The 18,459-nt window shown below is 39.4% G+C and overlaps 2 protein-coding genes across 2 annotated transcripts in view; both read right to left on the bottom strand.

Moving 5' to 3' along the window:
• LOC127511429 (scavenger receptor cysteine-rich type 1 protein M130-like) overlaps positions 1-18,459 on the bottom strand; it is a 264,217-nt gene that overhangs the window by 66,281 nt on the left and 179,477 nt on the right. The gene's annotated exons all lie outside the window — the stretch shown is intronic.
• The window catches only part of LOC127510414 (deleted in malignant brain tumors 1 protein-like), a 121,985-nt gene that overhangs the window by 63,099 nt on the left and 40,427 nt on the right, over positions 1-18,459 (bottom strand). The window contains exons 2-3 of the mRNA XM_051889917.1: positions 6,701-7,015; positions 5,181-5,217 (exon numbers count right to left, since the gene is read on the bottom strand). Coding sequence (XP_051745877.1) covers positions 5,181-5,217; positions 6,701-7,015 — 352 coding nt within the window. The remainder of the gene's footprint in view (positions 1-5,180; positions 5,218-6,700; positions 7,016-18,459) is intronic.

Below are 18,459 nucleotides of genomic sequence, written 5' to 3'. Positions count from 1 at the left end.
ATTTTAAAAGCTTTATTTCTTTCTTTAATAATTTTACTGCACTCCTCCGTCCACCAAGAAACTGGTTTCTTATTCATTTTCCCTTTGCTTTTGGGTATCGATAAATATGCTGCTTTTAAAACAACTTCTCTAAATTTTTCATCTATTTCTTCTATGTCTTGGTTTAGATCTATTTCACTACTTTCCACTTCACATAAATATTCAAACTTACCCCATTTAGCCTTACTAAATATCCATTTAGCCTCTCTTTCCTCTATCCTCTCATCCGTCTCTACACATATTTTAAAAAATACAGGATAGTGGTCACTACCAATTGTAGATTCTTCCCATATCTCCCACTCACAAATTCCAGCCACCTCTTTTGACACTATTGTTAAATCAAGTGCTGAACTTTTACCCATGTGTACATCTATTCTTGTACCTCTTCCATCGAGACACACCAGATTATTATCCTCCAATAATTGTTATATTATCTGCCCATTTGTATCTGTTTTCTCTCCTCCCCATAGTGAACTATAAGCATTAAAATCCCCGCACCAAAAAACGTGATTAGAAACCTTTTCCTGAATTTGACTTAATATATTAATATCTAATCTTTTACAAGGGTTATAATAGTTTATGATGACAAACTGACCTTGTTTAGTCCATATTTCTATTACAATATTTTCTTCATCCTTTCCTTTACCAATAACTTGAAATGGTATATTTTTCTTAATAAAGGTAGCACACCCACCACCTACACCTTTTTCCCCATCTCTTCTTACACCATTATAGTTAAAAATTCTAAAATTTATTTTAGGTGTCAACCATGTTTCTTGTATACAAACTACATCAGGTGCTACTGGTAACCTTTCAATAAAATTCTTAAACTCTTGCCTATTTGCCACTAAGCTTCTTGCATTCCATTGTAACACAAGAACCATTTTATTAGCCAACAAATGAGGCTTCTTGACTTGCTTGAGCACTTAATTCAACTTCTTCCCATGATAAATCAGTAAAACCCAAATGGTTTACTGCAGCCTTTACTATTATTTGTATCCTTTCAGTTTTTGATTTTGACTCTGTTGCAGCATTAATGACTCCTGCTATGAATATGATTAATTTCTTTAGATCAATCAGTGCTTTACCTTCCTTTGGTCGTTCCTGTTGTTTATTACACAGTCCATCATTTACATTTTCTTCATCTCTCTCTCGGCTGACGTTCACCATCTTAACAACATCTGCATATGAGATCTTATTTTGCACTTTGATCTGCTGAATTTCTACCTGCCTTTTCATTACTTCGCATCCTCCATATGTCACACTATGACTCGCTCCACAATTACAACATTTTGGTTGAATCTCTTTCCTGCATTGCTCATAATCATGGTCCTCTCCACATCTAGCACACCTTCTTTTTCCTTTACACGTTGAAGCAGTATGCCCAAATCTCTGGCAATAAAAGCATCTCATGGGTTTAGGGACAAATTCCCTCACATTGTACGTCATGTAACCTAAAGTTACTTTGTTTGGGAGTATTTCATCCTCAAACTCCAACATTACACTTTCACTGTCTTGTTTTATCCCATCTCTAAAGGACTGTAATCTTCGTGCATCTTTCAACTTTCCTCCTTTCACATTTGCTTTTATTTCATCCATAGTAACCTCAACAGTTATTCCCCAAATCACACCCCTGTTCCACACCCCTGTTCCACTCCTTCCCTCAGATTTATTCGTCATCTTTTTAAATTTCTTTGTTCCCACTTTTTCAAATGAGTTTCCTCGTTTCTCCCTAATTCTTCCACCTTTTGACTAACGTCCATATGATCTTCACTATCAATTTCATCTGAATCTCCCCACTCTGGCCCATTCACAGCACAGTTTTGCCTACCCGCCGCTGTTATCATCGCTTTGCCGTGTTTCCCCATTACATCCAGAGAGGTTTTTTGTCTCCTCTTCATCAAAGTTCAAATAACAGTTGAATCGTTGTCATTACTTTCACACCGTTGATGCCAGGAGGCTAGTTCAGCAACACCGACCGAGCCAACTCCCATTTTATTCAATGAATCTCTTAATTATATCGTGTTTGCACTTTTAGTGACGATGCAAGCATTCATTAGTGTACAGAAATTGAGTTGCAATGACGAGATCACTGCTTTCATGCGCTCAACATGTCTGTGATCGGCTACAGTGTTCATCTCTGCAACCTTTCATGCCACGATCTAAATATAATGCCATAGATCTAATGTAATGCAACACTTTTCACGATTAGTTAACCTTGAGAGCTGTGATAGAAAAAATGCACTAAAAGAGAGAGTAACTTAGCTCTTTCAAATGAAAAGACATTAGCCAATCACAGCAGTGGGCGTTTACACTGAAGTCTTACAGCAGACACGCCCCTTAAAACAGAGCGTTCAAATCAGAGGGATAAAATCAGGGTAGGAAAAATGCCTTTTATTTCTAAATTATGACAATTTTGGATGTAAAAAGCATACTAACATTATAAGTTCATGACCCCTTTAAGTACTCACCCTCATATCACCCGTAAACCCGTAAGACCTTCATTCGTCGTTTGTTATGAAGACCTTCGTTTGTTATGAAGCGACAAGAATACTTTTTGTGTGCAAAAAACAAAACAAAAATAACTGTTTTATTCAACAAATTCGTCTGTCCCTTGTCATTCTGCTACATTATTTTCATTATTCTCAGTATTTGCGTAAGTCACGTGAGCAGCACGAGGCATGCAGCTGACGCAGGAGCCGGCCAATATTGAGCCGGTGTCATGAGAAATCGAGTCACCCCAGACAGCGGTAATGTAATATAATTAAATTATTTAATTACCTAGATGACGTGTTAATAATAATAATAATAATACAAAAAATGACATACAAACATATTACACAGTTATTATAATAAATGAAATATTTGGACATTTAACACGTACATGTAGGGTAAGTTTAAATGCGTAGTGTATAAAGCTAAGCTAGCAGGGTAATCGCGTAGATGTATGCTATGCTAATACGTAAACTAACTAATAAAAAACAATAAGAACAAGAAATGCTTGATTTCACAACCTATAGCTTCAGTTATATACTTGTATATGAACCAAGTAATTTAAACAACATTAATAGTCATTATAACACATTTTAAATGATATAAAACATGACGTTATTTTGCAGGAATTTTAATCAGGCGCTAAAAATACTACCCATTAAAAGTCCACTGAACCAATGGGATCACTGCGGGGTCCTGAATGAGACGCAATGTATGGAGAGACTTGATTTCTCATGACACCTGCGTTCGGATGTAAACATGGAAGATCTGCAACGGAAATAACATAGCAGAATGACAGGGGACAGAAGAATTTGTTGAATAAAATTGTTATTTTTGTTTTGTTTATGCACACAAAAAGTATTCTCGCCGCTTCATAACATTAAGGTTGAACTACTGTAGTCACGTCGACTGTTTTATCAATGTCTTTAATACCGTTCTGGAAATCAAAAGATGCGATGACATTGCTGCCTATGTGTGGATCAGATACCCTTGGATTTCATCAAAAATAGCTTAATTCGTGTTCTGAGGACAAACGAAGGTCTTACGAGTTTGGGATGATATGAGGGTGAGTACTTAATGACAGAAATTTTATTTTTGGGTGACTGAACCCTTTAAAATGGCTGGCGCCCTGGTCAGTGTTCTGACTACTGAACTAGTGAGCTGACTGAGACGCACCCTATGAGTAAAAGGTATATTACTATCATATTCTTTTGACTCACCAGCACAGAACAGCCTCTGGTAATTATCATATGAACAGCTGTTTTTGTGTAAGGATGCTGGACAGAATTGAATCTGAGACTCATTTCCTCTGCACTGAATCTCTTGTGTCCACATCTGAGGGTCTCCTTTTCCAAAAGCATCTTCTCCCAGCACCTGTACAGGAGTCCCACAGTCCAGCTCTCTACACACAACCTCTGCATCCTGCTGGTCAAAGGCAGCAGCACACACTGACATCCATGACTGATCATGAAGAACTTCAATTCTCCCAGAGCAGCTGGAGTTTCCAATAAGCCTGACACCTGAAGTAGCAAGAGATAATAAACATTCCAGTTCTGTTTGTTAGCTATGTGTAATTCTTGTCATTATTGGTCTCCCACAAAGCACCACTTATTAATGTGAAAGGAGTAAAATAATCAAACTACTCAATCTCATGTCAATCCAGTCTCATCTTACATTCTTTCATGGAACATAAAAGGGGAATTTTACAGAATATTGTGGTACTCTTTTCAATATAATGAAAGTAAAATAATAAATAAATAAATAAATGTTGTGCTCCACAGAACAACGTCATATAGGTTTGAAAAGACACAATGTAAACGATCCCTTTATTTTTATTTTTTGGTGAACCAGCCCTTTGCAGCAGGTGGTTTATCTGTGAATTAAAAAATAGGTCAGGGTTTAGAGCATTTACCTGAGCAGATGACTCCTGCATCTTTTGTATGATCACACTTATAAACACCCCAATTTACTGATCCACAGTTCTTCACTGTAGATTCTGTTCCAGTACATAAACTGCGATTTGTCCAGATTGATCCTGATCCTTGTCCAAAGTGAGCACCACCCACAGCATCTACAGGTTCTCCACAGTCCAGCTCTCTACACACCACTGCAGCATCAGGCATATCCCAGAAATAATCACACACTGTTCTCCACTGACCTCTATGAAGAACCTCCACTCTACCAGCACAGCGACTGTGACCACCAACCAACCGCACTCTCATATTGTCTATATAATGAATAAAAAGGGATTAAAGACATATGGACAAAGGGAAAGAATGAGGGGAAAACTATCACACAAAGATAATAAAACTAATGAATATTTAGTGTGGTTTTTTGGGAACATTAACATTTGATTTCAGTTTATTTAAAAAATGCTCAAACCTGCACACACCAAGCCAACATCATTTTCATATGAACTGGTGTTTTTATGAGATGGTGATACTGGGCAGAGGTGAATCTGAGACTCATTTCCTCTACAATGAATCTCTTGTGTCCACATCTGAGCGTCTCCTTTGCCAAAAGCATCTTCTCCCAGCACCTGTACAGGAGCCCCACAGTCCAGCTCTCTACACACAACCTCTGCATCCTGCTGGTCAAAGGCAGCAGCACACACTGAAACCCATGACTGATCATCAAGTATCTCTAACCTCCCAGAGCAGCGAGAACCTCCAACCAGCCTGACTTCTGAAAGAGCAACACAGGAAAGAACAAAATTTGAAGTTATAGAACTTCAATAATGAGTCAGTCATATAATCAATACATTGATCATATAATGAGAAATCATATTTTCCTTTAACTTCTGAAATAAAAGATATTTACTATGAAAACATATTATACATGTCAACAAAACTTTTTCCAGTCCAAAAAGGCCTTGAAAGTAAGATACAAAAATGGCTCATATAGAAAAAGGCGTATAGTTATAGTTACTGTAAAAATCTGCCCACATTTTCATGTCAACAATATCTATGAATGAATCCGTTCAGAGCATTACATTAAAATGTATAATTAAAAACAATCTTCTAAAGTTTATTTTTAACAAGGTCCATGATTATTACAGGTTAATTTAACAGTTTGTGTTGTCAAAAAGAAGGTGGAAAATGGTAACAAAAAATGAAATTATGACTACTTTTGATGCAATTGTTTTGTACATTAAGACAGGATTTTTAGCTTTAGCTTACCTGAACAAATGACTTGAGCTCTCTTATTAAGACACACATCAGGTTCAGTTGGTTGCATAAATCCACATTTCTTAAGTGTAGACTCTGAGCCAGTACACATTGCATTTTTCATCCAAAACGGTTTTGATCCAAGTCCAAACAGAGCATCTACAGGTTCTCCACAGTCCAGCTCTCTACACACCACTGCAGCATCAGCCAAATCCCAACCAGCACCACACACTGTTCCCCACTGACCTCTATGAAGAACCTCCACTCTACCAGCACAGCGACTGTGACCACCAACCAACCTCACATTTACTATGTCTGTGAATGTAGGAGAAAAAGCTAGTGTAAATATAAAATGTTATAATAACATGAAATTAATGTGCATTGTTTTACTTTAAACTCTTACCAGTACACAGCAAACCAATGTTGTGCTCATGTGAACAGTTGTTTTCATGTGATGGTGATATTGGACAGAGTTGAATCTGAGACTCGTTTCCTCCGCACTGAATCTCTTGTGTCCACATCTGAGCGTCTCCTTTGCCAAAAGCATCTTCTCCCAGCACCTGTACAGGAGCCCCACAGTCCAGCTCTCTACACACAACCTCTGCATCCTGCTGGTCAAAGGCAGCAGCACACACTGAAACCCACGACTGATCATCAAGTATCTCTAACCTCCCAGAGCAGCGAGATCCTCCAACCAGCCTGACTTCTAAATAAAACAACACAGATCAACAAAAGTATGACTTATTTATGGGGCTTCAAGATAATTATTTGTACATAAAATCCATTTTATTTTTAGTCTTTTAATTAATAAATAATGTAAAAACACACAGAAAAACTAATATAAATATGAAATCTAAAACTGAAGTCGACATTTTAAAATCAACTTCAAAAATCTTATTAATAAATATATATTATCTTATTAATAAATAATGCTCTATATCTTATTAATAAATATCTATCTATAGATATGAATTTGAATTTGAATATGTAAAATACTTTACCTGAGCAGATGACTCCAGCATCTTTACTATGATCACAGTTGCTTTTACCCCATTCTCCTGACCCACAGTTCTTCAGTGTAGACTCTGATCCAGTACACATGACAAAAGTCATCCAGATTGGTCCTGATCCTGGTCCAAAATGAGCATCACTCAGAGCATCTACAGGTTCTCCACAGTCCAGCTCTCTACACAGCACTGCAGCATCAGCCAAATCCCAGTCATCAGCACAAACTGTTCCCCACTGACCTCTATGAAGAACCTCCACTCTACCAGCACAGCGACTGTGACCACCAACCAACCTCACATTCACACCGTCTAAATATTAAGCAGTAACAATGAGAGATGAAGGGATGAGAGTTTAATTCATAGCATTACTAAGTGGAACAACCTAGAAAACGGGACACATACGTCTGAATATTTAAAAGAATATTCAGAGTTCAATACTCCCTCTTTTTTATATAAAAAAAAAAAAAAAATAGGGTTTAAAGACAGAAATGTGAAGCTTATAATTTTATAATAGCACTTAAATCAATTATCCTAAAATTTTGTAAAACTTTGTTACAGGGTTTATACCATTACTTTGTCATGGAAACAAAGTTGTAAAACTGAATATAAATTTGCACAGAAAAGGTTAGTAATTTCTTCCACACTAAAATCATGTTAACACACATATTGTTTACGTCTTGTTTCTATATTTTTGAGATGGTGAGTATTTTAAAGTTTACAGACTGGCCCCATTCTCTTCCATTGTAAATGTTTTTTGTTTTTTGTTTTCTTAATGAAAGGACAAGTAAAAAAAAAAAAAAAAAAAATTGTGGTAAACAAAATTATGCCACAAATAATGTTAATAGAGCTTAAACTATATTAAATCTGGTTTATTCCTTTTATATTTATTTTTCCTCCTCTATATAGTTCTTCTGCAGCTGAGCTCTTGGCATTGTGTAAGATCTAACATGGTAACCCTAAAAGACCTTTAGGTTTTTTTTTTTTGTTTTGTTTTGTTTTTGTTTTTTTCTGTCTTGTTTCTCATGATCTTCGTTTTCTTAAGATCTTGACATAACATAATATAGCATTTATGTTGCTGGATCATGAATTAGCAAATCATTTTTCCTTGTTTTTTTTTTTTTGTGTGTGTTTGTTTGTTTGTTTGTTTTTTATGTTCATGGGACTCACTCAAGCAAACATGTCTGTCACTAATATTTCCAAATGAATGTTTATCAAATCAGAACTCCACATATATGATTAATTTTACTGCCACCCAGCTCGAGGGACTGAGATGTCTGCATGATTATAGAAAGATGTTTGAAACATGACGAATTTGCAACCAGAGAAAAGGTGATCAATGTATGATTTTTTTTTTTTTTTTTTGAGACAGAATATTGAGACAAAATTTATGATGTTGATATCATGTGCAAAATTAAATTGCGATCACAAGACAAGGCAAAAACACAATAATAAGAAATGGCCTTATAATGGTTTCTGTAAATAACAAATAATAACATTATTTTTATAATGATATTATAATGAATAAAAAGAAGACCATCATGTAAAACTTATTTATAGCTCTTAATAAATGGGAGAAACAGAGAAAGAAAGACAGAGAGCAAAAGAGAAAGAAAGGAAAAATTGCCTGTTAAACACAGAAGCACATTTAAAATATTGTGACAATGCGATTACACAGACATAAAAAAAACACATTACAGTATAGTTTAATTTTAAGTTATTAAATAACAGTCTGACACCTTCATTCCTAAAAATAACTTAATCTCTTTAACTTCATGTGTACTTACCAGCTGTGATGAGTTTTAAAACTGTAGTCAGTAAAATGAGTGTCAGGCATCTCTCCATCTCTCTCTGCTTGATTAATTCAACATCCAGTTCAAGCTTCTCCGCACTGATGATACAGAAGTACAGGCATCCTCTCACACCCCTTAATGAGAGAGAAAGAGGTCCAACACCCTCCAATCACACTCGCTGTTACCTTATTAGACACAACAGAGGAAATCATCAAACAACTTCAGTGACGAATCAGAGGACGCTTTTATGATTTTCTCCATATTAAAATTGTCAGTGCTGATGAACTCCTCCTCCTCCACACACACACACACACTTGACTTACAGGAGACAGGAAACTCTCCAGTTTATTTACAGCATCAAAGCCCAGCACCTGCAGAGACGAGATAAAAGCACTGATAACTAACTGTAAATGTCCTAAACACTGTCTATTAGTACATATGTTAGCATGATATTAACATGTAATAAACTAAACTCTGTAAAATGAATACTCTTTTACAAAACCATTTAAGTAAATGTTTACCAAAGAGCACAGCACACAAGTAAGCCCTTATTAAACTGACAGGCAGAAAAAAATAATAATTTTATGAAACATTTTATCTATATCTCAGAATAATTCCTGTAACTAATGTGAAATTTACTTAATTGCACAAAAGTGTTCTCTTTCAGCTGACCCAGAAAAAAACATAATTTTCAGTGAAGATGAGCATGTTGTTCACCTTGTGACCAGCAGAGAGAGCCAGTGAACTACATTTCTGCTAAAGCACCTTGTTTTGCACATTCATAATTCCACAGGCTAACACTGTATATTTGAACAATTAAATAAATGAACCTCCACAGATATTACAATGATAGAAAATGTAGCTTTGATAGCATCAGTGGTATTTCTCACATTAAAATAGTGAACAGCGAAACAGATACTAAACAAAGATGAAGATGGCATAACATATGAGAAAATGGCATAACATATTTCAAATAAACCCTCTCCTAAACATTATATATAAGGTCGGTCCTGAGACCCGACATATGGTCTCTTCCTGTCTACAATTTAGTGGTTCTTGTCCAGAATGTGACACTATGTTGTCTAAAGCTACTTAGAAGAACAATTACAATGTTTACCACACATGCATAAGTGATTTGTCTTATAAAATCACAGATCACTTAAATGAAAAAAAAAAAAAAAAAAAAACAACTGGTAAAAATAATATTTTAGATTCCTCTAGTCTACTACATGTTGTATATATATATACAACATCTTAAATTTTAAAGTGAAAAAGATTGAGAGAAAAAAAAAAGCAAATATGTTAAAGAAACATATACGTAAGTATATTCTCATTTATTTATTTAGCATACATGTTTAACCCATTTTTGCCCAAATTTTTCTGAATGGTTTCATGCATATAGTCCTGTTAATAGTGTCCTATGTGAACATGTTCTGCATTTATTTTCCTCATGTTTTTGTTTTTTTTCTTAAAAATCATATTTGAATGTGCGGCAACTATAGTTGCCGGTGGGCAAATATGTTGTATGCAGCCCTTCAATGTCAAATTTGAATAGGAGGAGAGCATTTGGCATCTAACTCAAAATAACTGCTTTCAACAGATCAATCAAAGTCAAAGAACATTCGGTTCAAACCCAAAAAAGCTGCATCTAGCTTATAATCTCATGAATATGAAAACACAACAACCAACAAATCCATTTGTCTTAAAGTGGTGGAACATAGTGCAGACCAAAAAGTGCAGCCATTAATTTGCACCAATAGGGCACTATGAATCTAAAAGTTAAATTACATCGTTCATTAGAAAAAATTACATACATATGTGACCCTGGACCACAAAACCAGTCATAAGTCGAACGAGTATATTTGTAGCAATAGCCAACAGTACATTGTATGGGTCAAAATTATCTTCTTTTCTTTTATGCCAAAAATCATTAGGATATTAAGTAAAGATCATGTTCCATGAAGATATTTTGTAAATTGTCTACCATATATATATCAAAAATTTCATTTTGTGAGTGGATATACATTGCTAAGGAGTTCATTTGGACAACTTTAAAGGCGATTTTCTCAATATTTTGTTTTTTTTGCACCTTCAGATTCCAGATTTTCAAATAGTTGTCTCTCGGCCAAATGTCCTATCCTAACAAACCATACATCAATTGCCCACCGGCAACTATAGTTGCTGCTTGGACTTTTGACTAAGTATACAAAAAACTATAGATCTCTTGTAAGATTTGTTTTGTTTGGATGATTCTAGAGACCTTCATGATTATGTAGATATATATATGTCAACAAAAAATAATTATTAGTAACATGAAAATTGCCTTTCTTTGGGAGGGTTTGCCTTCGCCATGCTTTCTTGGAAGTAGGGGTAGGAAGTTGACAACCTCATGTGACAGGTATGAAGTGAATACCTTTTTTTTGTTCTTAAAATCCTTTATTTGGTTGATTGCTTGCATGTCATTGAGACATAAAACATGAATAACATCTAGAAAAATACTTACAAAAGGAAAATGACAACTATAGTTGCCAGTGGGCTTAAATGGGTTAAGTGAGATACAGAGATACAACAGTGAATGAGTGGTTTAAAGTTGAACAGTCATGATTTGAGGTCAGTAAGATTTTATCTGAAACAAAAATAATTTTACTCAGCAAGGACGCATTGTTTAAGATGACAGTAAAGTCATTTATAATGTTACAAAATATTTCGGTTTCAAATAAATGCTTTAAACTTTCTGTTCAAAGAATCCTGAAAAAATACTTCATATTTAATTCATTATTCTGTTTGCTTCCAATTCCACACACACACACACACACACACACACACACACACACACACACACACACACACACACACACACACCACTCGAACCTTCCATAAAATAATCTTTCATAGAGTTCGGGAAGGTTGAAGCGATCGATGAGTGTGAGGTCTCGCCCACTGGTATTTTCCCGCTGTCTGATGTCATCAGTCATAATCAAACAACAGTAAAGCTAAGAAAGAGGAAAATCACGCACAGCTCTTGAATGGAAAACATTCAGATAAGCTACTCTGAAATACCGAAATCATTCTTTGTTTATTGCTTGTAATATGTTTCTTTATTACTCATTATTTATTACATGCTTTTATGTTTTGAAGCTATAGCCTATTAGTTTAGCATTAGGAGGAGGACCTCTCCTGCTTCACACTTCACTTTCTTTTAGTTTTAAATTTTGTAAATTGTACATTGTTGGTGTATCGAGGCATCAAGGCTTAATTCAAATGAAAATCTGTTTCAGTAATAGTCAATTGACAAAAAAACATTTCAAAAGAGTTTTCACTTAAAGGGTTAGTTCACCCAAAAATGTAAATTCTGTCATTAATTACTCACCCTCATGTCATTCCACACCGTAAGACCTTTGTTTATCTTCAGAACACAAATTAAGATATTTTTGATAAAATCCGATGGCTCATTGAGGCCTCCATTGACAGCAAGATAACGTCTCAGGTTACGTATGTAACCATGGTTCCCTGATCGCTATGGGGAATGATATACCCATGCCGCCATGCTTGAGGAGAGTGCCTGCCAAGAAATATGGCTGAGACAAAGGCTCCAGAGCAGTTAGAGAACTGCTTGGCAACTCCCCCTCGGGTCACACCAGGCTGTCAGTGACAGCATTCCCTTTGGCCAACAGCCCAAGCTGAACTTCAAGAAGGCCTTCCTCAAAGGGCCTACAGAAGCTGCTAAGGCGTCTGGAACCAACTTTTCAGAAGAGAAAGTGGTCCCTTTAAGGGAATGTGGCCCGGAACCGAAAGGAACCTCGGCCAGTCACTAGAGGGGAACGAAATCACCCCCAATGCCACCAGGGAGGCCGACCTGGTCTGTCATGAGACAAACTTAGTCTTGGCCAATCCTGTCTGAATACAGAGCCTCTGAAAACGCATTCTTCATAGAAGATAGTAAGTAAGAGTGACTGCAAAGAGGCAGAACAAACTCAAACCCACGCGTAGAGACGGGCATCCTGTAGCGCAGAACTCAGCTGAGTGCTATGGACCCTTGTATTGAGGGGAGTACAATCCACTCATCCTAGGATGTACTCAGTGCTTAATTAACACACTGAGGAGGCTGTGCGCTAGAGAACCCTAATACAGGGGAGCACAAACCAGCCTGAGGCTGAATCTTAGGAGGAGGCCTGATTAAGGCCTACCACCATGATCAGCTTAGGGAGCTAAGCACTATTACAAACATAACCCTAAAAGGGAAGTACGAACATAACCCTAAAAGGGAACAGGTAGACCATGCAATGGGCACATACTCATGGAGGCCGAGGAGGGGCCTACAGCATGATAGTAGCTATATGTGAAAACAGAAGTATATTCAGAAAGTGGCCTGGTTTTTAAGGGCCACCCTGAACAGCTGTCTTACTGGGGTAGACAGACGACTTCAATGGCAGCATAAGAGGCTGCAAAGTGCCCGCATGACAATCCACCTAACACAATCCAACGAGCAGTGTACTCAGTAAAGCACCTTTTACTCTTTAAAGCAAGAGGAGTACAGCGTACGCCAACATGTATTAAGGAAGGCCTGGAGAGGCCTATAACCTTAACAGACACGTGGCATCAGCTCGTGGCAGTGTTTAGGCCCCAAGAACGATAAACAACCAGACAAAAAGGAGGTTGGATTTATCACTTGGGCCTCTGGCCAACGAAAGTGTATACAGATAATTCTCAAAGAGAAATACACACAAACATACACCAGCGTGTTCAAAAAGGCGGCCCGTAGGGCTTAGCAACCTCTAAGACACACGGCGTAAGTCTCGTGGCCGTTTCTAGGAGCACAAAAGATCCACCCTAGGCGCTAGGTGGCTCTTAGCTCAACTAGAGTAGAATCAGACTCAGGGAGGCAGATGTAGGTTAAACCAAACCTTAGTAAGGTTTCACTACCATAATCAACCTGAGGAGCCAGCCACTCAGAATACTTGGTAAAAAGCACCTTGTCACTCTCATAGCGAGAGGAGTACATGACTGAACTCCACATGTTACACCGGAGGCCGAAGTAGGCCTACCTTAGTAAACACGTGGCATCAGCAAGTGGCTACCATAACCATACCACCCAAAAGGCCATGTATTAGAGGTTTCCAAGATGGAATACATGAAAAACACTGCCAAACATCGTGAACAGGCCTGTTAGGGCCTATCCGACAGTGATGGGGCGTGGCCGATGGTGGCATGGTCGCAGGCATCCTGCCAACAAGTCGACTAGAAAAGGAGGCCTTAAGGGGCCTCCATTCCAGCATCAAGTGGCGATCAGCCTGTTTACAGATTAAAAACACAAACTGTGCCAACATGAGAACTAAAAAGGAGGCCTGAAGGGGCCTGCCGATTCAATGACACGTGGCTTCAGCTCGTAAATTTAAGGGAACCAAGCTACAGGGAACCAGCTATAACCCAAATAACTATGGGAAGCTAACTGCGACCTGCGCTAGGCTACACATTCCAACAGGCAATGTACCCTAAACATGTGACTAAAGGGAACCAAACAAAGCCAGCATGGTCTAAGGGAGGCTATTACAAGCCTACTACCTCAAACAGACACGTGGCAGGGCCTGTGGCAGTGTAAATCTGTAAGAATATGTGAGCAAACTATGATCAGTTGAACAGCATTGTACAAACAACTGCTAACTAGAAGGAGGCCGCGTATCATAAGGCCTACAATCCGAGTTATATGCAATATAGCTGTTAACAAGATCACCAAGGAGGGAGCTAAATAGATACCAACTTTCCTCAAAAAGTGGTTCTAACTACCCTGAGTATGCAGTCCAACAGGTGATGCACTCAGTGACACAAATAAACCTCTTAACTGGGGAATATAAGTCACTCGAATAGAGGCCAATTTACAGCAAAAGGGCCTACTATTATGAGAGCAGGTGCTAACCTCTGGCAGCATAAGTAAGCTCACATACCAATGTAGGGCAAAAGTCTAGAACTCAAAGTAACACAAACTTTGATATACAGTACATGCTGTTTTAAAAGGAAAAAACACTCTCTGTACAGATTCTCAAATCTGTTCTAAGCCCTAGAGGACAGGAGCTAAAAAACTAGCAACGTCAACTCAAACTTGATAATACAAACATCAAGTGACTCAGAAGAAAACCATTACCTTTAGCATGAAAGTTCTAGAAAGTGGGGCCTAGCACACACCTGCATAACTTATCTACGCAAAGATAAGGGCCTACCACCTGAGAAACAGCATCAGGAAGTCAAAAACAGTCTACAACCTAGCTGTTAAACTCACAATTGCACCTACACAAGCAAGGGGATAATTGGGCATACGGCCTAAACAACTCCCTCGGGAGGAAGCCAGAACTAGGAAATACACATCCTGCAAAAGGATAGTAAATACATATGGGGTTAACCACACATCACCTAGCTCTAGCCTGGCCGCTAAGCTATAGGCCTATTTATTACAACAGGCACCATAACAAAGCCTGATCTCCACTTCCAAATCTCATGATGAGAAAAATAAAGCGAAGCTCAAAGCTAAAATGTCAGGCGGCCGGTTAGGGCCGCCGTAGACACATAAACTGAAATAATGAGTGCCAACTCAGACTAAACTGAAAAATAGCTGAGAAGCTACTCATATATAGAGAAAAAAATTAAGCGGCAGCCATTTTGTGGCCTGCTCAGTCAGTCTCAACACTCCAGTTTTGCCAAAAAAACCCTTAATAGTTTACATTTTACTGTTACATGTTCAGGAAAATTATACAGGAACAAAATTTTCATCATGGGCCCGGCCGTCAGCCTGACTGTTCAAAGGTGTCGTCCTGAACATGCACAGTGATTAAAAACGCCCGGGAGGCCGAGGAAGAAGGGCGAAGGCAGATGTAAAATTACCTTCGCCAAGAGAGGGGATTGATCAGCGGCGTTGCTGGCGCCGCTGATCGATCACCTCTCTTAAGTCCATCTTCCTCTTCCTCATATCCTGCCGCTTCTGCGACTTACTCCAAGGTGGAGGAGGCGCTCGAGCGGCGACACCAGATCTCTGGCCCTGCCTCTGAGCCTCGGATCGAGACGGGCCAGGGCCTCCCGGCTGTCTGGGCCCAGGATCGGACCTGAGCGGTATGCAGTTTTTATACGCTGCTGAGCGTGCCTTCGCCTCCCTGAACTTTCCGACAAAAAAGTTTCTTTCCGCCGAAAAGTTCAGTTGGCGAAACCGGGGCATCGAGGAGAGAGCCCTTCTCTTTCTCCCCGATGTCCGCCATGTTCAGCCACAGATGCCTCTCCGTGGCCACCATGGCCGCCATTGATCTCCCAATCAAGGCGGCTGCCTGCTTGGTGGCCCGGAGAGCAAGATCTGTGGTGGGGCGCAGCTCAGCTACCGCATCAGAGGACAAACCCTGCCCCTGATCCAGGTCCTTCAGCAGATCAGCCTGGTAGGCTTGCAACACCGCCATAGTGTGCAAAGCCGTGCCAGCCTGACCTGCAACAGCATATGCTCTGCCGCTCAGATGAGATGTAACTTTAAGGGGTCTGGACAGCAGAACCGGAGCTCTCAGTGTCGGTGCGCTGCCTGTGACGGATAGTTAGCAAACGTCTCATCAATAGGCGGCAGCGACACATAACCATGCTGGCCCAATCCCTCCACATCAGCGAAATTCCCCCACTGATGTGGATGAATTCTGGCCAAGTATGGGTTCTTCCATGCCTTCTTGATCTCTATGTGAAGATCTGGAAGGAATGGAAGGCTCACCGGAGATACGGGGTTGTGGTCAGAAAGAAACCGTTCGTCTAACCTGCCGCGAACGGGCTCTTTCTTCACGCGCTCCCACGGCAGCTGCAGCCTGCCGGCGGCGCGTTCCACAACCCCCAGTAACTCGGCATATGCTGGGCAGGGAGGCTTGGAGAAAGGAGCAGTCGCAACTCCTTCTTCCTCCACTGCCATCTCCTGCTCACGGGGGCTAGCAGCCAGAAGAACACTCGCTCCCGGATCTGATGATGTCAGTGATAAGACATCATCGTCATCCAGGAGCTCATCCCCGCTAGCCACCGCCGGAGGCTGAGAGACTGAAACACCCCTCTCAAACTCCGCGGCGAGCTCCATCTGCGAACCCCATGAGTGCAGCTGCCGCTCTGCCTCAGCACGAGCAGGGCCGGACCCACCAGGCGCAGATGTTGACGCCTCTTCCCTCGAGAAGAGGACCAGGCGGGAACGGACGTTTTCATGGGAAAACGCTCACAACTCTCACAGACAGCGCCCTCAAGCACTGTCCGTGCGTGTTCTTCCCCCAGACAGTACACGCATAGGATGTGCGGATCTTCCGGAGTCAAGAATCTCGGGCATGGATCCGCACACTTCCTAAAGCGTTTCTCCTTGTCCTCAGACATATTTAGAGATGTACTCACAAAAAACTGGAAGTTATTCACAACAGTGGCAAGACACAGACAGTCCCGAAAGACGATGAGATAATGACTGCTTCCCCAGGCGCGCCTTTTATACTTCCGGGTCGCGCCGTATGACGTCATAGGCTGTCGCCGGCCAATAGGCATTGGAGTTATTGGATAGTTGGCTTTCAGACACCGAGTCACGTGACGTTCCCCTTAGCGTTTGCAAATGCAGAGTAGAAGTCCCTTTCGAAAGGGAACTAACACTTTCAAATGCCCAAAAAGGTACTAAGACATATTTGAAAACAGTTCATGTGACTACAGTGATTTAATCTTAATGTTATCAAGCAACGAGAATACTTTTTGTGCGCCAAAAAAAAAAAAAAAAAAAAAGCTGCTTTACTCAACAATATCTAGTGATGGGCGATTTCAAAACACTGCTTCAAGAAGCTTCGAAGTTTTATCTTTTGTTTCGAATCAGTGGTTCGGAGCGTGTATCACCCTGCGTTCCATTCGGAAGGGCTCATCCCTATGCCCTAATCCCTTAAGAAGTTTACCCTCCGGAGTGAGAGCTGCGAAGGGATGAAGGGTGTAGGGGTCAAAAAAACTCTTTTTTTGGAACGCACTTCTGCATCATCTTAACGAGACAATCAAGGATGCGCCTTCGTCTCACATTTTGTATGCTGATTGACCCCTAAAAAAACACGCTCTGAATGATGAGTAGATTGTGCAAGCTGCGCCTTTTGTTTAACATTAGTTTTTTTGTTTGTTTTTTTTATTATTTGTTTATCGCACCATATTTTTTATATTGTGTGTATGTATTTGAAACATTTGAATAAAGTATTCTTGTTGAAGTACAATGTCGTTTTGACCATAATAATGTACCAAATCTAACTCATATAAACAGTAGTACAGAAAAATACTATACATATATTTATAGGTAAAATTGAACATTCTGAACATTGAACATTCCCATTCTGTGATGTCACACAACTTCCCTGTGCAAAGGATCATGGGGGCCAGAAGTGTCCATCAGTTGTAGGCTACCCTTTAAAATCTTTCATTCCGAAGGGCCCTTTGAAGTGGCCAGTTTTGAGCACTTTGGTTTGGAACGACCCTTCAATATGGCGCCATGATTGTTTTCACTCCGAATTGCCCTTCGGAGGGCGATATATCCCGTTTGAACGCACTGATAAACTGCCAAAGTCATGTGATTTCAGTAAACAAGGCTTTGTTATGTCATAAGTGTTTTGAAAAGTTTCTAAATTTCAATGGTTCACCACTGGGGGGGCGTGACTTTGGCAGTTTGATACACGCTCATACACATTTTTTGTAATATTCAGTAATCCTTTTTGGATGAGACAAGTAATTGTTGCATCCTAAAATATAATGCAACTGAGTTCTTATTAGGTCAGTTCTTATCTATTGGTGTAAATGTACAACTTCACAGCCACTGAATAACATTTATGCAAACATCATTTAACAACGTTTTCATATTTAATGGATGTTCAGAAAACATTTTTGTGCAAGACATTGTAACTATCATGTTTTGTCACTGGAAGACTCTCCTACATTCCTCAGAAAGAGGAAATAAATAGTTAA

This window comes from Ctenopharyngodon idella, chromosome 4 (assembly GCF_019924925.1).
Source record: "Ctenopharyngodon idella isolate HZGC_01 chromosome 4, HZGC01, whole genome shotgun sequence".
Taxonomy (NCBI): domain Eukaryota; kingdom Metazoa; phylum Chordata; class Actinopteri; order Cypriniformes; family Xenocyprididae; genus Ctenopharyngodon; species Ctenopharyngodon idella.
This window is presented reverse-complemented; position numbering and strand designations above follow the sequence as displayed.